The 17150-nt window shown below is 51.5% G+C and overlaps 7 protein-coding genes across 7 annotated transcripts; 5 read left to right on the top strand and 2 right to left on the bottom strand.

Moving 5' to 3' along the window:
- Positions 1–1909: 1909 nt before the first annotated feature.
- Positions 1910–3463, top strand: BO83DRAFT_78102 (glycoside hydrolase family 16 protein). Its single transcript, XM_025537606.1, has 3 exons — positions 1910–2137; positions 2191–2465; positions 2610–3463. Exons 1-3 carry the CDS (start codon positions 2050–2052, stop codon positions 3372–3374), a joined length of 1128 nt encoding a protein of 375 aa, XP_025392538.1. The 5' UTR covers positions 1910–2049; the 3' UTR covers positions 3375–3463.
- On the top strand, positions 3463–4007 carry BO83DRAFT_78088 (uncharacterized protein). The gene has a single exon (XM_025537605.1). It carries the CDS (start codon positions 3552–3554, stop codon positions 3828–3830), a length of 279 nt encoding a protein of 92 aa, XP_025392537.1. The 5' UTR covers positions 3463–3551; the 3' UTR covers positions 3831–4007.
- Positions 3833–5961, bottom strand: BO83DRAFT_352141 (uncharacterized protein). Its single transcript, XM_025528980.1, has 2 exons — positions 5848–5961; positions 3833–5752 (listed from the first exon to the last, which is right to left on the bottom strand). The coding sequence occupies exon 2, from the start codon at positions 5554–5556 to the stop codon at positions 4186–4188; it is 1371 nt and encodes a 456-aa protein (XP_025392536.1). The 5' UTR covers positions 5557–5752; positions 5848–5961; the 3' UTR covers positions 3833–4185.
- A 182-nt stretch (positions 5962–6143) lies between these two features.
- On the top strand, positions 6144–7790 carry BO83DRAFT_374379 (threonine--tRNA ligase MST1). Its single transcript, XM_025530187.1, has one exon. It carries the CDS (start codon positions 6151–6153, stop codon positions 7729–7731), a length of 1581 nt encoding a protein of 526 aa, XP_025392535.1. The 5' UTR covers positions 6144–6150; the 3' UTR covers positions 7732–7790.
- A 270-nt stretch (positions 7791–8060) lies between these two features.
- Positions 8061–11470, top strand: BO83DRAFT_374378 (putative C6 transcription factor). The gene is made up of 7 exons (XM_025530186.1): positions 8061–8640; positions 8746–8816; positions 8951–9353; positions 9425–9506; positions 9557–10343; positions 10404–10714; positions 10766–11470. The coding sequence occupies exons 1-7, from the start codon at positions 8539–8541 to the stop codon at positions 11302–11304; spliced, it is 2295 nt and encodes a 764-aa protein (XP_025392534.1). The 5' UTR covers positions 8061–8538; the 3' UTR covers positions 11305–11470.
- Positions 11471–13741, bottom strand: BO83DRAFT_374377 (putative MFS quinate transporter). Its single transcript, XM_025530185.1, has 4 exons — positions 13432–13741; positions 13008–13361; positions 12881–12949; positions 11471–12816 (listed from the first exon to the last, which is right to left on the bottom strand). The coding sequence occupies exons 1-4, from the start codon at positions 13523–13525 to the stop codon at positions 11747–11749; spliced, it is 1587 nt and encodes a 528-aa protein (XP_025392533.1). The 5' UTR covers positions 13526–13741; the 3' UTR covers positions 11471–11746.
- Positions 13742–14777: 1036 nt separating this feature from the next.
- BO83DRAFT_303040 (putative TIM barrel metal-dependent hydrolase) lies at positions 14778–15764 on the top strand (the record flags this gene model as incomplete). Its single annotated transcript, XM_025527173.1, has 1 exon — positions 14778–15764. The coding sequence occupies one exon, from the start codon at positions 14778–14780 to the stop codon at positions 15762–15764; it is 987 nt and encodes a 328-aa protein (XP_025392532.1).
- Between the last annotated feature and the right edge of the window lie 1386 nt (positions 15765–17150).

The following is a 17150-nucleotide window of genomic DNA, read 5'->3' as shown; positions in this document are numbered from 1 at the left end:
CAACAAGCTGCATCCACTGCATCCTTTAGCTTCATCCATGAAGGATGAGGGGTTCATGACGGCTCCTGTCGTCCTCCCTCCTTCAGGGGACGGGTTAATCAAATGAACTAAACGACCTCCCCTGTCTGTCTCAGATTGAGGCTGATGCGCCTGACAGACACCCTTTGATTTTGATTACCCTGTCCACCTGTACTTCTGACTCCTGCACGTTATTGGCCCATTCCCTAGTCTAACCTCCAGGAAATTGAGCCAGAAGCGCTCGGTAGTTCGGACGCTCTACCCGAATGCGTCTGCTTATCGCTGATGGGCTGAGGGAGTGGGTAAGTAAGTTCCTAACTCTCTTGATTCCTTCTCAGGGCCAGAAATATGGTCCTTCTCGAGTCGCCTTCAAGCTCTTTGTTATAATATTATCCGGCTGAGACACTCTTCTCTTCCTCACCTCCAAAACATTTGGCCAACCGAGCTGGCGCTTAGACGAAGTTTCTATTTCTTCATTTGCCAGACTTATAACATCTTTCTCCGGAGTGTTGTCCAACGCCGGTAGAAAGTTTTGGAACGGTCCCTCCGAGGGCAAAAGTTGTGCTTATTGCACCCTGAATTAGTTAGGGTCCTCATTTTTAATTTTCTAGTTTTTATTTTCGGACTACTTACGGCCAATGGATGTTAGTGGTATTATGACCATTAGATTGGACAACAGTGTTTACATTTTCAGTCTGTTCTAATGGTTAAACCACAGGTCCAATGTACCTGATCCATGGCTCGCATCGATTGGCCTCAGTTGCATCGCAGCGTCAATGCTGCGACATTTCTCTGACAGGATCAGCAAGCGGAATACCCTACTGTTGGATCACAAGTGCGCGGAAATATTATGTGCACAATATGCGACCGTGGCAAAATCGTGGTTAAATACTTGGCCCCCTTGGCTCTCGGAGTTGTTGCATCGTTGCCTAAAAAGGACCGACACCGACTTGCTCCACGGTGACCCGATCGTTACCACCTTGTAGTAATTATCCATTCCTTCGTCGGACCCTAAGCGAATGACATCTTGGACTCCTTCCAACCCTTGGCTAAACCGTTGATGACCCTCGGTTTCAAGGAGAAAAAGACAGGTGAGAACAAGGGGGATGAGAAAAAAAATCGTCTGGAAAGGGAGGATGAAAGCGGCGCAGGGGACCGAGGGAGAAAAACAAGAAACAGCAAATCAGAGCGTGTGTAAGACACGCGGCAGGCACAAGCTTTTGTTCCTCTCTCGCTCCGCCTTCGTATAGTCTACAGTGTGTACGCACTACGCAGGACCACACAGTGCATACGCCCTCGTTGCTTTCCCCGGCCGGTCAGCGCAACGAACGATCCTCCCGACCGAGTCGAAAAGTGGATAACGCCAGCCTCTGCGGATGGGCATGCGCCTATCACAGCCGCCAACACTGGCTTTCTCACTGGGGCCGTCTCCAGTCGAGACTCCACTAGATCGATGTCGTCCTTTGCTCCTCCTTCAGTCACCGTGTCTGACCACCTCAGCCGTGACGCAGACCTTGTCCGGTGCCTGCCCAGAATCCTCGCACGGCCAAACCAGGGGATGCAACCTTTTTGCCCCCAGTTATCATCCTTGGGTCTTGTTGGCTCGACGTGACTACTCCGTAGCGGATGAAGTCTCCCTCAGGGGAAGTATTAATATCATACAATTTGTCTCCATAGCGGCACCCACTTGGCTAGCATCATTCACTGTGACCTTATTAGTACCAGTATCCTGCCCACTTCCCGGTCCATAGTAACAGAAGTCTAATATTCCCCTCTTCTTCCCTTTTTGGTTGCCCGGGTTCCTGGGTCTGTCGTTCGCTTTCTCTGCTAGACTCACCTACTAGTTACTTCACTACTATTTAATACATTGAGCATCCCCCGACTCTATCCGCCTCTTCGATTTCGTACCCCGGACACACAAGCAGGAGTTTGTTCCTTCGTTTGGTCTCTTGCTCTAACCCTCGTTGTTAGCATAGAAGAACCTTCTAGTCTGTCGCTTCTGGCATTTACCACCCCCACAGCTACAACATCATGTACTTCTCCAAAACTGCCGCCGCGCTGGCTGCGCTGCTGCCCTTGGCCACCGCGCAGACCTATACGGACTGTGACCCTCTCAACAGTACGTTGCTCTTGTTCACACCCATATCTGTTCAGAGCTAACCGAGCAATCAGAGACCTGCCCTGCTGATACGGCCCTGAGCTCCACCACCTTCACCACTGACTTCACCTCTGGCTCGTTCAGTGGATGGATTGCTACCGCCAACAATGTCACCTTTACCGATGAGGGTGCCAACTTCATCATCAGCAAGGAGGGTGAAGCCCCTACCATTGAGACCGACTTCTACTTCTTCTTCGGCAAGGCTGAGGTTGTCATGAAGGCTGCCAATGGTACCGGTATCTGCAGCAGTATCGTCCTTGAGTCGGACGATCTCGACGAGATCGACTGGGTAAGCTCTCAAAATCCCTCTCAGTCTCATGGTTCATCATTTGACTGCCCCTGTTGCCCCTGCCAACCCTATCATGCACACTCAGCTGCACCCTTATCACCCAATATGCATGGGGTAGTAGGCTAACCAAATTGGGATATTCAGGAAGCTCTTGGTGGTGACACCACTCAGATTGAGACCAACTACTTCGGCAAGGGTGACACCTCCTCCTACGACCGTGCTACTTGGGCAACTGTGTCGACCCCCCAGGATACCTTCCACACTTACACCGTTGAGTGGACTAAATCCGCCACTACCTGGAGCATCGACGGCACTGTCGTGCGCACCCTTGACTACAGCGATGCTGAGAGTGGTACTCGTTACCCCCAGACTCCCATGCGCCTGAAGCTTGGTATCTGGGCTGCTGGTGACTCCTCCGAGCCCGAGGGTACCATCGAGTGGGCCGGTGGTGAGACTGACTACGCCGACGGTCCCTTCACTATGACTGTCCAGTCGGTCTCCATCACCAACTACAACCCCGGCTCCTCCTACACCTACTCCGACAAGTCTGGCGACTACACCAGCATTGTCGTCAACAACGGTACCTCCAGCTCTACCACCGGCTCTACCACCAGCTCTAGCTCCGCCTCCACCTCCACCTCCAGCACCAGCTCTAACTCTGGCTCCGGCTCTGGCTCCAGCACCAGCTCCGAGTCCAGCACCAGCGCCTCCAGCGCCGCCGCCGCCGGCTCCTCCACTGCCCTGATTGGCTCTGGCTCCAGCAGCGGTTCCTCCGCCTCTGCCTCGGGCTCCGCCTCTGCTTCCTCCAGCGCCAGCGCCAGTGCCTCCCCCGTTTACACCGGTGCTGCCACCCAGGTCGGCGCCTCCACCAGCCTTCTCTTCGCTGGTCTCCTCGCCGCCCTCTTGTAAATTGTCCCCCCATTCATTATCGACGCCCAATCCCTGATGCAACAACCTTTTTCACTTTTCTTCTTGGGTCGTTTGGAAACTTACACCCACCCACTCACCCCTTTCCCCTGCTTTCACTGCATAGCTTATTTGGAACCGTTGGAAGTACATATTATCTGAAAGAAGGAGGAGTTGTCCATGTGGGTTTATCTTCCCACCTACCCACACTGGCTATCAGACGGAAAGTTTAATTGCTGTCTTGCTCTTATTTTACAATGTTGTCGGTTGTTATCTTGGAATGAATCATCTTGCTCGCTTTCTTTTTTCTACCTGCCGATATTTTGCGAAATGGGTCTTTTTTACTACTTTGGTTCTATTTTTGTCTTTTCCCGGACGGACGCTCCTTTGCTGGACAAAATCAGAGGCTTAATTTTAGCAGCTCAGAAACTTAATCATATCAATTTAAATCCAATGTAACCCCAATTCCATGTAACGAATATAATGACTACGTACGCGCCGTGCTACGCTGTGGTTTCTTGGCCCTCCGGGGTAAACAGTACCTAGACTAGATAACTGTTCCTGACAGGTAGGTGTAAGCCATGTGTAACGTGAGACCCACGTGTGACTGTAACAAAGACAGGTGATCAAAAAAGGAAAAGAAAAACAAAGGATAATAGCGCCGCGCACTGCATCCAAGAATTAAACTAAACGCCAACTTGCATGTTTACCCCAACTTCCTCTGTCTTGGCCAGTCCGAATCATAATAAAAAGGAATATATCCTTCATATGCATGTCTCATATTCACTTTATTTAGCTTTTCAATAGTTTGCGCTCAGATAGCCGAAGTTCTTCTTTGTTGCAGTATCTGAAGCTGATTCGATAGGTTTCGGACGACCTTGATGACCGGGCGATGATTGGTGGACGCTTCTCGGAATATGTCAGCTAGTGAGGGACTGGGGCTGGAGAGGGCGCTTTCTGACTCCGTGGTGATTGGACGGAGGATGGCAGGTAAGTTGACGCCCAAGAGGGAGTCAACAAAGGCGCGCAGACGAGGTGGCTGGTCTGATTCTGGTCCTGGCTCGGGCCCTAAATTATTAGGCCCGGGCGCAGGAGTAGAAGAGCTTGGCTTGGATTGTTTTGATTCGCGGGCTACAATGCTCCCGATTGATTCGAGGTGGTCGTCAAGCGTGGCGAGGTCGCTGGAGAGGGAATCGGCTTTGGACTGCATGCGCGTGGTGAGCTGGTCGAGGTATTGTTCTCGTCGGGCCATTTGGGTGGCGTGACGCGCGTCCTGACTCAGGTTCTGAATGTTGTCGCCGCTGGCGATCAGACTGTCTACCGCTGAGCGGATGTCGGCTCGGAGCGAGTCGAATTTCCCCGCTGCGATGCGGGTGGCTTGAAGACATCCTGTGAATTCGAGGTCTAGTTCGTGTTTGCTGCCTGGGTAGGCGTGCTTGAGGTCGGTGTGGATGTCGCGCAGCTTGGATTCGCTTTGTTTTAGTGTGTTGGCGAGAGGGTCTGTTTCGTTAAGGGTCGAATTGAGCAGGGTCTCGAGCCGCGATTGTGAGTTAGTGACGGGGTCCCGGGGGGCTGGTTGGTGGCGGGGTAGTTGTGGCTGGGGATATGGTGGGATGCAACTAGCTGGGTATAGAGTTGCTATTTTGTCCGAAGAACAAAGCGTCTGGTATTGCTGGACTATCTCGGGAAGAACGAGCATGTGAGCAATGGCGGCGATAAGAGCACAATTGATCATTAAGCGTAGGAATGACTCCAAGAATTTCCATGCGCGAGGCTGGGTTGCTTTTGGTTGGCGAGATCTTTGTGTTGGCGTTGCCGCCGTGACATCTTGTTCGGGTGGAGGAGACTGCTTTTTTTCTGCTTGCGCCGAATCCTTAGGCGATTTTTGAGGCCTGCGTCTGAGAGAGCGCTGGGAACGAGCAGTGGGCGCAACCCAAGATCCTTCTGATAGAGGCGCTTCGTATATTGACGGCATGATCAGCTCTGGTCCCGAGGCTGATGAAGTGGAGGTAGACATGGACTCAGATCCATAGTTGGGGTTCCTCCTAGCTGGTCGAGGCGTCGGGCTTGAAGGCTCAGATGGCTGACGTTCATCTTGTTGCTCATTCTCCTCATGAGGAGAAGCTACAACCCAGGACTCGCCCAGGAATGAGCTGTCCCGGGGGCGAGGACTTTTGGTAGACATCAAGATCTGTGGTCACAAGATACAGACCAGCTAATAGTCGCTTTATGCGAGCTTTAGTCTCTTTTGAGTCACTACACGGTGTTGGTGAACAGACAACGCGCACGCGAGCCGTTGGAAGCAAGGGTTAACGATATGAGATTCCATATACTGTGACAAATTTCATGCACATGTGCGAAGCATCGAATATATAGCGATACTAGCAAGGTCAGTCAATGATTTCTTCTACTGTAGCACCGTGCTATCGTAAAACAGTAGGGAATGCGACAGGACTGGGTTACTGGAGTGGCTCACGTGAAGCAAGAATATTTACATAGATAAGACAGAATAAGCGATGAACTAGTATAGCGATAACGGTGAGTGAGCGGCGGTGAACCAGGACGCCGATCCCAAAGTAAAAGAGGCAGATAGCTGAACTAGTTGACGATAGTATATCTAGATCGGTCTTTCAAACGTCCAGCCACCCGATGAAGTCGGTGGGGGACAATCACGGGAACGCGATTCCCAATCGGGAACTCGCGTTTGCAGTCACGGGCGACCGAGGAAAATCCTCCAGTTTCACCATTTGGTCGCTGCCTCTGTTCGCTAGATTCCACCATGCGTCGACTGTCGCCCTTGTTACGGCAGCCTTTGCTTTCTCGAAAACCTCCGGTCAGAGGACGGCTGACCCCTTGGCCATCAGTGAGGGCGCAATGGCTCTCATCGACGTCGTCCCGGCTCTGTTCGTGCTCTGACCCGCAGCCCGGCCAGCCTCAGACTCAGTCTTCCACCCCAGCCGATTATCGCGCCCTGGGTACCTCCCAGGACCTTTTCACAACCTCGGTCTACAGTCCCGGATCGCCTCTATTCCTCCCCAATGGCACCCATATCATCAACAAACTCATCACCTTTCTCCGCACGCAGTACCTCCAATATGGTTTTCGCGAAGTCCTGACCCCGACGATCTACAAACGTTCCCTCTGGGAAGTCTCCGGCCATTGGCAGAACTACAAAGATGACATGTACGAGGTGCGCGGTAGGGGAGCCACTGGAGATACGGACGGAGAAGCGGGAGAGGATGAATCCTACGGCCTGAAGCCGATGAACTGCCCCGGCCACTGCCTGCTATTCAAATCGCAGACGCATTCTTATCGGGAACTGCCCATCCGCTACGCCGATTTCAGCCCGCTTCATCGGAATGAGGTTTCGGGCTCGTTAAGTGGGCTTACTCGTGTGCGCCGTTTCCACCAAGATGATGGGCACATCTTCTGTCGGCCACAGCAGATCAAGGGTGAAATCGCATCGGCCCTTGGATTCGTAGACTTGGTCATGACAACATTCGGACTGGGGCCGTATCGCTTAGTCCTTTCCACAAGGCCAGAGAAGGACTTTATCGGTAGTTTGGAGTTGTGGAATAGTGCCGAAGCCCAATTGCGCGAGGCACTCGACAATACGGGCAGGGAATGGGCCATGAATGAAGGTGACGGAGCATTCTACGGCCCCAAAATCGACATTCAGCTCCAAGACAAAGCCGGCAAATACCACCAACTTTCCACCATTCAGCTCGATATGAATCTCCCTCAGCGATTTGGGCTGGAGTACCAGGTCGCTGAAGGTGAGGAGGACTACAACCCGGAGACTCCAGGCAAGGCGACCCCGGTCATGATCCATCGGGCAAACTTCGGCTCTTTGGAGCGATTTTTGGCGCTGCTCATTGAGGAATACGCTGGTCGCTGGCCGTTCTGGCTTTCTCCACGCCAGGGCATCGTCCTAACCGTGAACCAAGATGAGGCCGTCGTACAACAGGCTCACGAAGCGGCTGCCAAGATCTCTGGATTCCGCGCCCTTCAGCCAGGCCAGATGGGGACCGATGCGCCCCAGCCTATCTCCTCGGTTGACTCCACATTCTTGATCGATGTGGACAGCAGTAGTCAATCGCTGAACAAGAAGATCCAACGTGCCAAGCAGATGAAATACAACCTCATCTTCATCCTGGGTCCCAAGGATGTTGCTGCCTCTCGCATCACGGTGGACGTGACAGGTCAGCTGCAGAGCAAGCCTGAGCGTGGGGTGCAGAAGCTGCAAGATATCCTGACCCAACGGTTGGGCGAGAAGGCGTTGAAGAACCCTCGGGCCATTCCCCTTCCCGTAGATGACGTGCACGAACTGCTGGTGCAGCTGGAGAAGCAATTTGTATAATACTATAACGATGACGTGTAGATATAAACCATGTATAATAGAAACTATTCAGTTTGCACGCAAGGTGTCTGTTGGTGTTGGCGGGGAGAGGATCGCCTCTCACGCGGTCTCTGTATACTTGAGTATGGGTGCCACGTGATTGTTCGATTAAGCTTAAATTGCATGCCTGATCCATCTACCGCTGCCTGAATTTGATGGCCGCAAAGGGTTAGAGCCCCCAGTGTGCGGCCTCCTGATTGGCTGTGTTGCAGTCGCACTCGCCCGAGATATCGTCATGCCGGTTTGCGTTCCAATCTTTCCCAATTGCTCCGGCGCCGCCTCTCCCGCTACAAGATCGGCCCATCGGAGTGCCCGTCGACTGCTACAATGACCCGTGAGGGCGCGAATGATTACAGTCGAGATGACTGGAGTGATCTCCTATCAACATACTCTCTGAATGTTTTGTCGCCAAAAGAATCCATCGATAAGGCTTTACAGGACTTCTAAGCTTTTCTCAACGGCCCACCTCTGATCTGATCATCATCGCGCCGCTCTTCTGCCCCCCCACGACCCAGGGAAAGGTTCAAGTCTTTTGGCTGGAATTAAGGTGCGCCCCTAAGCTTGTGGTGGCCATCGTCGTCTCACTTTTCTGGTTCCCTTTGACCCCCACTCGCCCTCCCTCTCGTCCCTTTCCCTTTCTCCCCTCGCCCCTCTCTCCCCCTCTTCCTTTCCCTTTCGCGTGATCGTGATTTTTTCTCCCTTCTCTTCCATGGAGGCTGCTGCGACGTCTGTCCCGTCCCCCACGGCCATCCTGGATTGTCCAATTCCATGGTCGTAGAATCCAAGCAGTCGGGCATGGCCGACGTGCCTACAAAGTCCAACCTTCCCCGGAAAAGCGCCTTTTCCTGCGAGGCTTGTCGCAAGCGAAAGGTGGGTTCCTTCGTCCCTCTTACGTTCCTGACTCGGATGACTTCCGAGATTAATATGTCGAATCATCATCTTCGCTTCGCTGGCAGTGCTGACTGGGCCGGCTAGGTGAAATGCAACGGAGCCAGTCCGTCATGTTCGCGATGTGCGACACGCGGCGAGGTGTGCGTCTATAGTCTGTGAGTGTGGCTTATTTATCCTTTTGTTCACCCTCGCTTCTTGGGACTTTTGCTTTCCACCCCCACCAGCCCGACCCGCTTTGTATTGCCCTATCGGCAAAATTGTCGATCACTATTGACTCTTTATTTGCTAGAGCTCCAACCTTATCTTATACGAAGCAGCTGGAAGCTCGCGTCGCCCAGCTGGAAGATGCTCTTTCCAAGCTCCGAAGCCAACAACCCCCGGAACCCGTGTCGCGGAAGGGCGCCTCCCCTGCATCGCCCGGCGAGTCTAGCGCCAGCCCGGGTATCCGAACCCGCATCAAAGAAGAAGACGAAAATGAAGAGGAGCTCGCTAGAGACTTCGAGGGTCTCAAGGTCGAACACGATGGTCGAATATCGTTCCACGGCCCGACCAGCTTATTCCAGCTACCAAGTGGCGTCTTGAACGAGACTTCCTCGACGTCCCGGTTGGCTATGCAACTGGAGGGACGGAAGGAGCGGCTTATCAACAATGCATGGCGGGAACGGGCCTTTGAGCAGATGGCCACCATGCCCGTAAGTCTATTCCGGCCAAACCATCAGATATAGAGGATAAGGGTCAATATTGATTTTTCTCGCTGTGACAGGAACCATTTCAGTATCTCCTCGATTCACATTGGTGTTGGATACAACCACTCTTTGGCTTCGTTTATCGACCTACATTCACTCGTTAGTTGCCCTTTCGTTAGAGATGCTGGCGATGTTCTAACATCTTGTAGGTGATATGAAAGTCAACGGTCCCTATTACACCGACGCCCTGTTGAACGCCCTCCTTTCCCACTCAGTACGATGGTGCAAATTGGAGCCAAAAATCGGGCCAATCCTGGACTCATTCGAAGGAGGAGCGCAGTTCTTTCATCGCGCTGTATCGGGTCTCCATGATTCGCTCAAAGCTGGCTATGTCGGCATTCCAACAATTCAGACCTTACTTCTCCTGAGTGCGCAGGAGTTCGGGCGAGGCAACCGAAGCCAGGCGTGGTTATACAGTGGAATGGCTTTCAGGATCCTGGACGACCTTGGCATAAACATCGACAGTCGCAAGTACTCTGATAGCGCTCACCTGACCGATGAGGATATCGAGCTCAGAAACCGTCTCTTTTGGAGCTGTTACTTTTGGGATAAACTGATCTCACTGTACTTCGGCCGTGCCCCAACCATGCAACACTCCCGGGTCAGCCCTCCTCGGGTGATTTTGGATGACACAGCCGAGGTCGAGCTTTGGACGCCTCATGGTGTCGAATTTCCCGATGGCACTCACTATCCGCCCACCCAGGCTCACTCTACTTCGTGCTTCATGAAGATGTGCGGCCTGGCAGAAATCCTTAACCAAATATTAATCCATATCTATGATCCTCTCCGACAGGTTTCGGAAGTAGAATATTATAACTGCATTCAGGAACAAGCCGCTAATCTGGCTGACTGGTGGGGGGAGCTTCCCGATTATTTGAAGCTACTGCCCATGGACCTTCCTCCATATTCCCCGCCAAGTCATATTGTGACCCTGAAGTACGTACCCTTTCCTTGCCTGTTTTGTCGCCATCCCCGACCATTCTAACGCTGTTGTAGCTGTCTTTACCATACCATCAACATCCTTCTCCATCGTCCCGTCCTTTGCTCCAAATCGAACCGCGAATCTAACGACAAAAGTCATCTGATCCAATGCATGACGTCCGCAACTACGATTCTGACCCTGTTCGATCTGTACCGTCGTACTTTTGGTGACAGTCATGTCGTTCTGTCTCTCTCCTACAGTGTATACACTGCAGCATCCATTTTCTTGCTCGAAATCCAAGCTCTGAAGTATGCTGCGCCGGGGACCCTCGACAAGTTGAAGTACTGCATCTATGCATTGGAGCGAGTAAAGGGGACAAGTCCTGGTATGTTTGCCTATGACTGAAAGTAGGAATTGCAGCTAATGAGCACAACAGTGATCAACACAGCCCTAAGTCTCATCTACCAGGAGCTACAAAAGCTTCAAATCGACATCCACATTGTCCTACCAACGGCCCAAACTCAACAGCCTCAACAACAAACGGAAACCCAGACTCAACCACAACTTCACCAGCGACCTCGAACCCATCATAGCCATTCTCCCTCCCAACATCAGACACCACCCCCCTCGAGCATCTCCAGTACTTCTCAACGCGTCTCCCCTGTACAGCAGCAACCACCTCAAACCGACCATCCTATCACCTCCATGCACACTGCTGGCGTGACCTCCGCACCCTCCATGTTACCAGGCTATAATTACCAAACGCCCGTTGCCGACTTCGAGCTGTCGCAAACCAACATGCCACAGGTGACTGCTACACATCTGATAGGCGGCATGCCAAATGCCATGCTGACACTGGATAACCCTGGCGCATACGAGATCACGCCTGAAGTGTTTGAAGCGTTTTCCTATGCGGAGCCTATAACGACGAACATGGCACCTACAGTTGATTATGGGTGGGATAGACATACTTGATACCAGGAGCAAGATGTATCTGTAGACTACGAGGGAACAATGCTTCACTGAAAGTGAGTTGGCTTTATAGTGGTTCGATACACTAATCACAAATCTGTACTTGTCACCTGTATGTAGTTCTATCGAGATTTTTTGAATGTGTAGAATTACAATTGAACAGTTGAACAATCAAATAAGTGTATAATAAGCCATCTAGAGTGGCATGAATGGTAATAACGCTGCATGCTTTTATATCTTGTGTATGTCGTCCGTCCCAAACCAACCAGCCCCAGTTTCCATCCGAAAGTAATTATGCAACATCGTCCCCATCAGAAATGCAGAGATGGGAACTCCACGAGTGTAAGAATATATAGGTAAAAGGTAATGTAAAATGAGGTATCAAAAATGTCGGGTATATATCGAAGATAGAAAATGTTCTTGAGATGTAATGTGCCTGAAATGTCTACAGAGGCACACTTTTGCTGTCCACTTGCTTGGCATCAACGCTGCCCTCACCGGCAGTGGAGGCCGAAGAAGACGCGACATCCTTCGGCTTCGCACGCCAGCGAAGGTACCAAGGGCAATCGAAGAGATCGCCCATGCGCTCCATGGGAACACCTTTGGTCTCGGGCATCCAAATACCGAGGATAATGATGCCCAGAAAGCAGATGATGGCCCAGAATAGGTACGCACCCCAGACGTTAAGGGAAACGAACATGTTGGGTGTGACCCGAACGACAGCGAATTGGAAGAACCAATGCAAAGTCATGCTGAGAGCGTAGCTCACGTTACGTATGCGAGTGGGGAAGATTTCTGTACCATACAGGTACGGGATGGTGCAGAGACCGATGGACCAGCCAACGGCGTAGACGAAGACGGATGCAATGGCGGCATTGGAAGCGTTCTCGTTTTTAGCGGCGCCCGGTTGCAGACCCATGTAAACGCCCATGTAGATGTGAGCAGCCAGCTGGAGACTAAGTCCGGTCAACGCGCAGCGACGTCGGCCCAGGAGATCAATGAAAACCCAAGTGAACGCCAGTGTGAAGACGACCTTGACAATGCCATATGCACCTGAGGAGATGAGAGATTCGGCGTTTCCAGTGATGCCAGCATACTGGAAGATATTAGAGATGTAATAAGTGATACCGTTTCCTCCGGTCCACTGGGCGATGGTTTGCATGGTCATGAGGAGCCAGAACCGCTGCCGATAATTAGGATTTAACTGGGACTCCTTGAAAGCTTGCCAGTGACTGACAGACGCCAAGTCTGCTGCCTTGGCGCGCACTTGAGCTTCGATTGTACTGAATTCTTCATCAACCTCGGGATCGGAGATGTCTTTCCCACGGAACCGAGCTAGTACAGCTCGCGCCTCTTCGGGCCGCTGCTTGGACACCAGATAACGAGGGGTCTCAGGTACAATGAAGGAAGCAAAGAAGGCTAAGCCCGTAGGGATTAGTGGAATCGACTGGACCAGGCGATATTGTTCCCGAGTAGGGGCCATATGCAGGTCAGCCCCATAGTTGACAAAGAACCCTGTCGGAGACATGTCAGATAACGCCACATGTGAAACTAGCGGTTAACGAGAGCGTTAGCTTACCCACAGTGAGGATGGTGAGCAAGACCACCATATAAACGCTGACTACCAAGCCTCTAGTCCTTGCTGGCGCTATCGTCGATATTAGCACTTTTACAGTCCATGTACATTAATCTCCGAGATTATTTACCGATCTCTGACAGGTACAAGGGCGTAGTCACTGTTAAGGCACCGGCGCCCAGACCACTCCAAATTCTAGCAAACAGTAATAGACCATAGATGCCGGAGGAGAAGACTTGGATGAAAAGGCCCGATCCCCAGACCAAAACAGACAGTTGCCATGTCCGTACTCGACCCAAGCGATCGTTCAGGTCCAGCGAGAACAGCGCACCAAATGCAGCACCCAACACATTGAAGGAGGTTATGTTCGCCTTGCGGTTGGCCAGGCCAGTGGCATCATTGGTCCAGTTAGAGGACAGGAGGTTGAAGTCGACCATGAACGATTCGAGCTTGACGCTGGCACTGTAGCCACCCTCATCGTAACCTGCAGTCCCATCCCACCAGTCAGAATGCGATCTCTAGTATGAAACACCACAGCGTGAAGATGACGTTACCTTTAGGAATGCTGCCACAGGCTATAATAAAGATCACTAAGGCATAATAGGGATTTGTGGTCCACCGAGACCAGTCAATCGCCTTCCATCCCATGATGGCGAAGCGGGAGGAACCGCGATGGAGCTGGAATCAGCTATTTTGGGGGATATTAGCCGACGAGATAATAGATGTGTATTAAGCACTATGGAGTGAATCTGGGGATGCTCCAGTTTGAACCGATTGCTGCCTTGCTGGGTACGTAGCCGAAGGGGCCGGGGGGGGAAGAATGATTAGGAGGCAAGCCACACGATACGAGTCAGGCCAGACGAGTGGACGGAGAACAAGCGAGGCGAGCAACAAAACTCGGAAAGGAGAGAATATCCACTCGGAAGGAGGAGGGCCGAGAGGGAAGGACCCAGGCAGCAGGGGGGGGGAATGGGAAGCACGGGATCCAGAGGGGCGTGACTCGCCTCTCGGTCAACTTCCGTAATTCTCTTTACTCTCTCTCTCTCCTCCTTTTTTTCTTTGGTACACACGCTAATGCATCAACTAGACACCGTTCTGGAATAGAACGCCATTTATTCTTGGTATGCAGTATGCACCTATTTCCCGTTTCTGATATTAAACTATCTAACTACAATCCCGATGCTGACTTCATCTAGTGACAACTATATCCAGATCTAACTCAACTATAATTCTTCTAATTCTCAATAGCACCATGCGTGCACACTTCGCCTGCATGTCAGATCGGGCGGGTCGTTCCGCCTGCATCCACTCGGGCCATTACCGTTGCCTGTGAACAACTCCGCTCCCCGTGGCTCTGCAGTTCGCTTAGATACACGTCCGATCTTGCTCGGTTCAAGTAGTCAAACGTTTCCAGTTGTCATTGGTTGCCGATCAGGAAAAGCAAGTGGACATATCCAATGTCGCTCACGTGGAGTGGCTCCCTTGCGGCCACATTCCGACCTCATCATACCGGTTTTCGTAGTACTTCAGCGACACCATCCCGCCTTTCGCTGGTGACTGGTGGGTCAGGGACTGTTTCATTCCTCACGTTCACTGGCATCCGTCCGGTAACACAATCGGGAAGCCGATGAGCTGCCGTAATGTCTTTATCCACAGTTTTGACTAGACGGGTCGTCCTTGGCTTTGCACCTAGCCTAATAGAGAACATGATATCGTTGCAGAAATGTTCCTTAAGAGTAGCTGTGGGAACACTTCGGCTCAGCTGTCTTGTGAGTTTGTCACACTTGTGTTGGACATCTACACCTACTGCTATCCTCCTGCCATCACTCCTACCGATACCCAACCTCTTCACCTCGCCCTTGATGACGTCTTGACCATGCTCTCGTCCTCCATGCCCACAATGCTTACCACGTTCCAGCCCAGGACTGGCCTGCTTGAATCTCCGAGGGCCCTATTCAGCACTGCACATCTGAAGGAGGAGCGACAAATATGCAAGGAGGGAACGGCAACCCTCCAGCCTATCCCACTGAAGTATCGGGTTCCCCGAGGGACGTGGGATACACATATGCACGTTGTGGAACCAGAGCGCTTTCCAGTTTCCGCGAATGCAGTCTATCAGCCCCCCGAACATACCGTTGACGATGCGATAAGTTTCGAATCTACCCTTGGCATCGAGAAAATTGTACTGGTTCAACCATCCATCTACGGAACGGACAACTCTTGTCTACTTGAAGCGCTCAAAACCCTCGGACCTTCTCGCGGGCGAGGAGTTGTGGTGATTGATCCGACCAACATAGACACCGAGACCCTGGAGGAATGGCATTCGCTGGGAGTACGCGGCGTGCGGGTGAATCTCAAATCAGTGGGCAAGGTGCTCAGCGAGCATGAGCTGACCGAGACGCTGCTGCAACATGCGCAAATAGTACGGCCCTTTGGGTGGACTATCCAGGTCTACGTATCGTTGGATATGGTTCCCCTGCTGGAAAGAGTTGTCCCACAGCTCGGAGTTAAGCTGTGTATTGACCACTTTGGAGGGCCAGATCTGGCCGCAGCTGAACACAACGGGGAATCGTTTAACCCCTATACGCTCCCGGGATTTTCCTCGTTAATCTCGCTTCTGCGAGGCGGAGAGACCTACGTGAAGATCTCTGCCCCGTACCGTCTCAGCAAAGACGAGGAGTATCGAGACCTGGAAGCGATGGCCCGGGAGTTCCTTGAAGTCGCTCCGGACCGTGTGATATACGCCACCGACTGGCCACATACGCGGTTCTCTGGCGTAGACATCGAACCATTCACCGAAACATGTCTACGGATATGTGCGAAGGAGCCTGGATTGGCGGAGCGGGTGTTTCGAGATAACGCGGAAGAGATGTTGAGGGGGGTATAGTTCATTTTCTGATATATAGCGTCCAGCCAGCCTCCATTCGCCCCCTATTACGAGTTACGACATCGCATAGCATACCATACCAAGAAATGTCATTCAGAATTTTCTAGCCATCAGGAAGCGGCCCTGCAGATCGTGAAACGAGTGAGCTGTCCAATTCGGCCAGGTTCCGAGGTGTATAACTCGAGTGCCTCATGTAATCGGATTTACGGTAGAATTTGCCGAGACGTCGGCAACAGTGGAGACCGGCAAAGTGCACGGAAAGCGAGTCAGGAACACCTTTTCCTTTTCAAAAAAGAGAATCCCCAGATTATAGAATTCATAATGTAAGACTTACTGGAGAAGGATGATAGCAAACCGTAACATCCTCCCCCATTAAAAGTACCCGGGGAAGGAAAAAGGCCCGGAGATCAGGAAATATCCCAATGGTGTACGGATAGTACATTAGCCTCGGACAGAATCCGAAATGTACGCCAACAAACACCAACACATACCTGTACGAACTACGTAGCTAGCTAACCCAGGGTGATAAACTACCAAGTATGGTTCGTTTGACGGGAAGTTATACTTTTCCTCGGAAAAATGCAAATTCCCCCCCCCCTTTTCTACCCTTCTATCCTGATTTGACTTTGGGCTGTCTTATCAGATCCGATAATAGGCGAGCGAGCGAGGTTCATCCGCGGGTACCGAGCCCTAGTTAGTTTACATAAAAGAAGCGAGAACTTAGTAAGAAGATGAAGAAGAAGAAGAAGGGTTCAACTTCTCGTTTCTTCCCCCAGGTGGATAAATCTGGGTTGGATCCACATGCAGGCCGCTCGGGAGGTTCTAGAATGTCGGGGTATGGGTCTGGATCTATCATCTACTCTTGGAAGGGGAATTATTAGCGATGGATACGATGTGCTGTTGTAACTTGTAACTAGTAATTAGGGATTGTTGTATCTGGGGTACAGACTACAAGGTGGATATGTATGTAGCAGCTGACTCGTTCTCTGATTAGGGTAGTGCTGTATGACTCGTGCAGGGTCTGTGCACTTGCATGGTAGGATTCGTGGATGCAGGATGCATGCTGAGTGTATGAGGTGTACGCTTTGCTTGCTTGTAAGCCACTGTGTGAGGAGAATACGAGCTGCGTGCTGCAAGTAGGTGTTTCTCGTGACTTGGTAAGCTTAGAGGATCTTTGGACCCTTAAAGTGGAGTACTGTAGGTTGGTAGGGGATTCATTATGTTTCTTTCTGTCCTTATGGATTATTTTTATTCTCTGAATGTTGTTGTGGAATATTCATTCAGATTGTAGTATTGTAGAGAAATAGGAGCATGGTAGATTGGAACGATAGTTAGTTAAGTCGTATGTGGCTGACGTAATTTCATATTATGCTCTTTTGTTTGCTG

Source organism: Aspergillus eucalypticola (genome assembly GCF_003184535.1).
Source record: "Aspergillus eucalypticola CBS 122712 chromosome Unknown BO83scaffold_2, whole genome shotgun sequence".
Classification (NCBI taxonomy): Eukaryota; Fungi; Ascomycota; class Eurotiomycetes; order Eurotiales; family Aspergillaceae; genus Aspergillus; species Aspergillus eucalypticola.
Note: the sequence above shows the minus strand (reverse complement) of the source record. Positions and strands in the feature narration are given on the sequence as shown.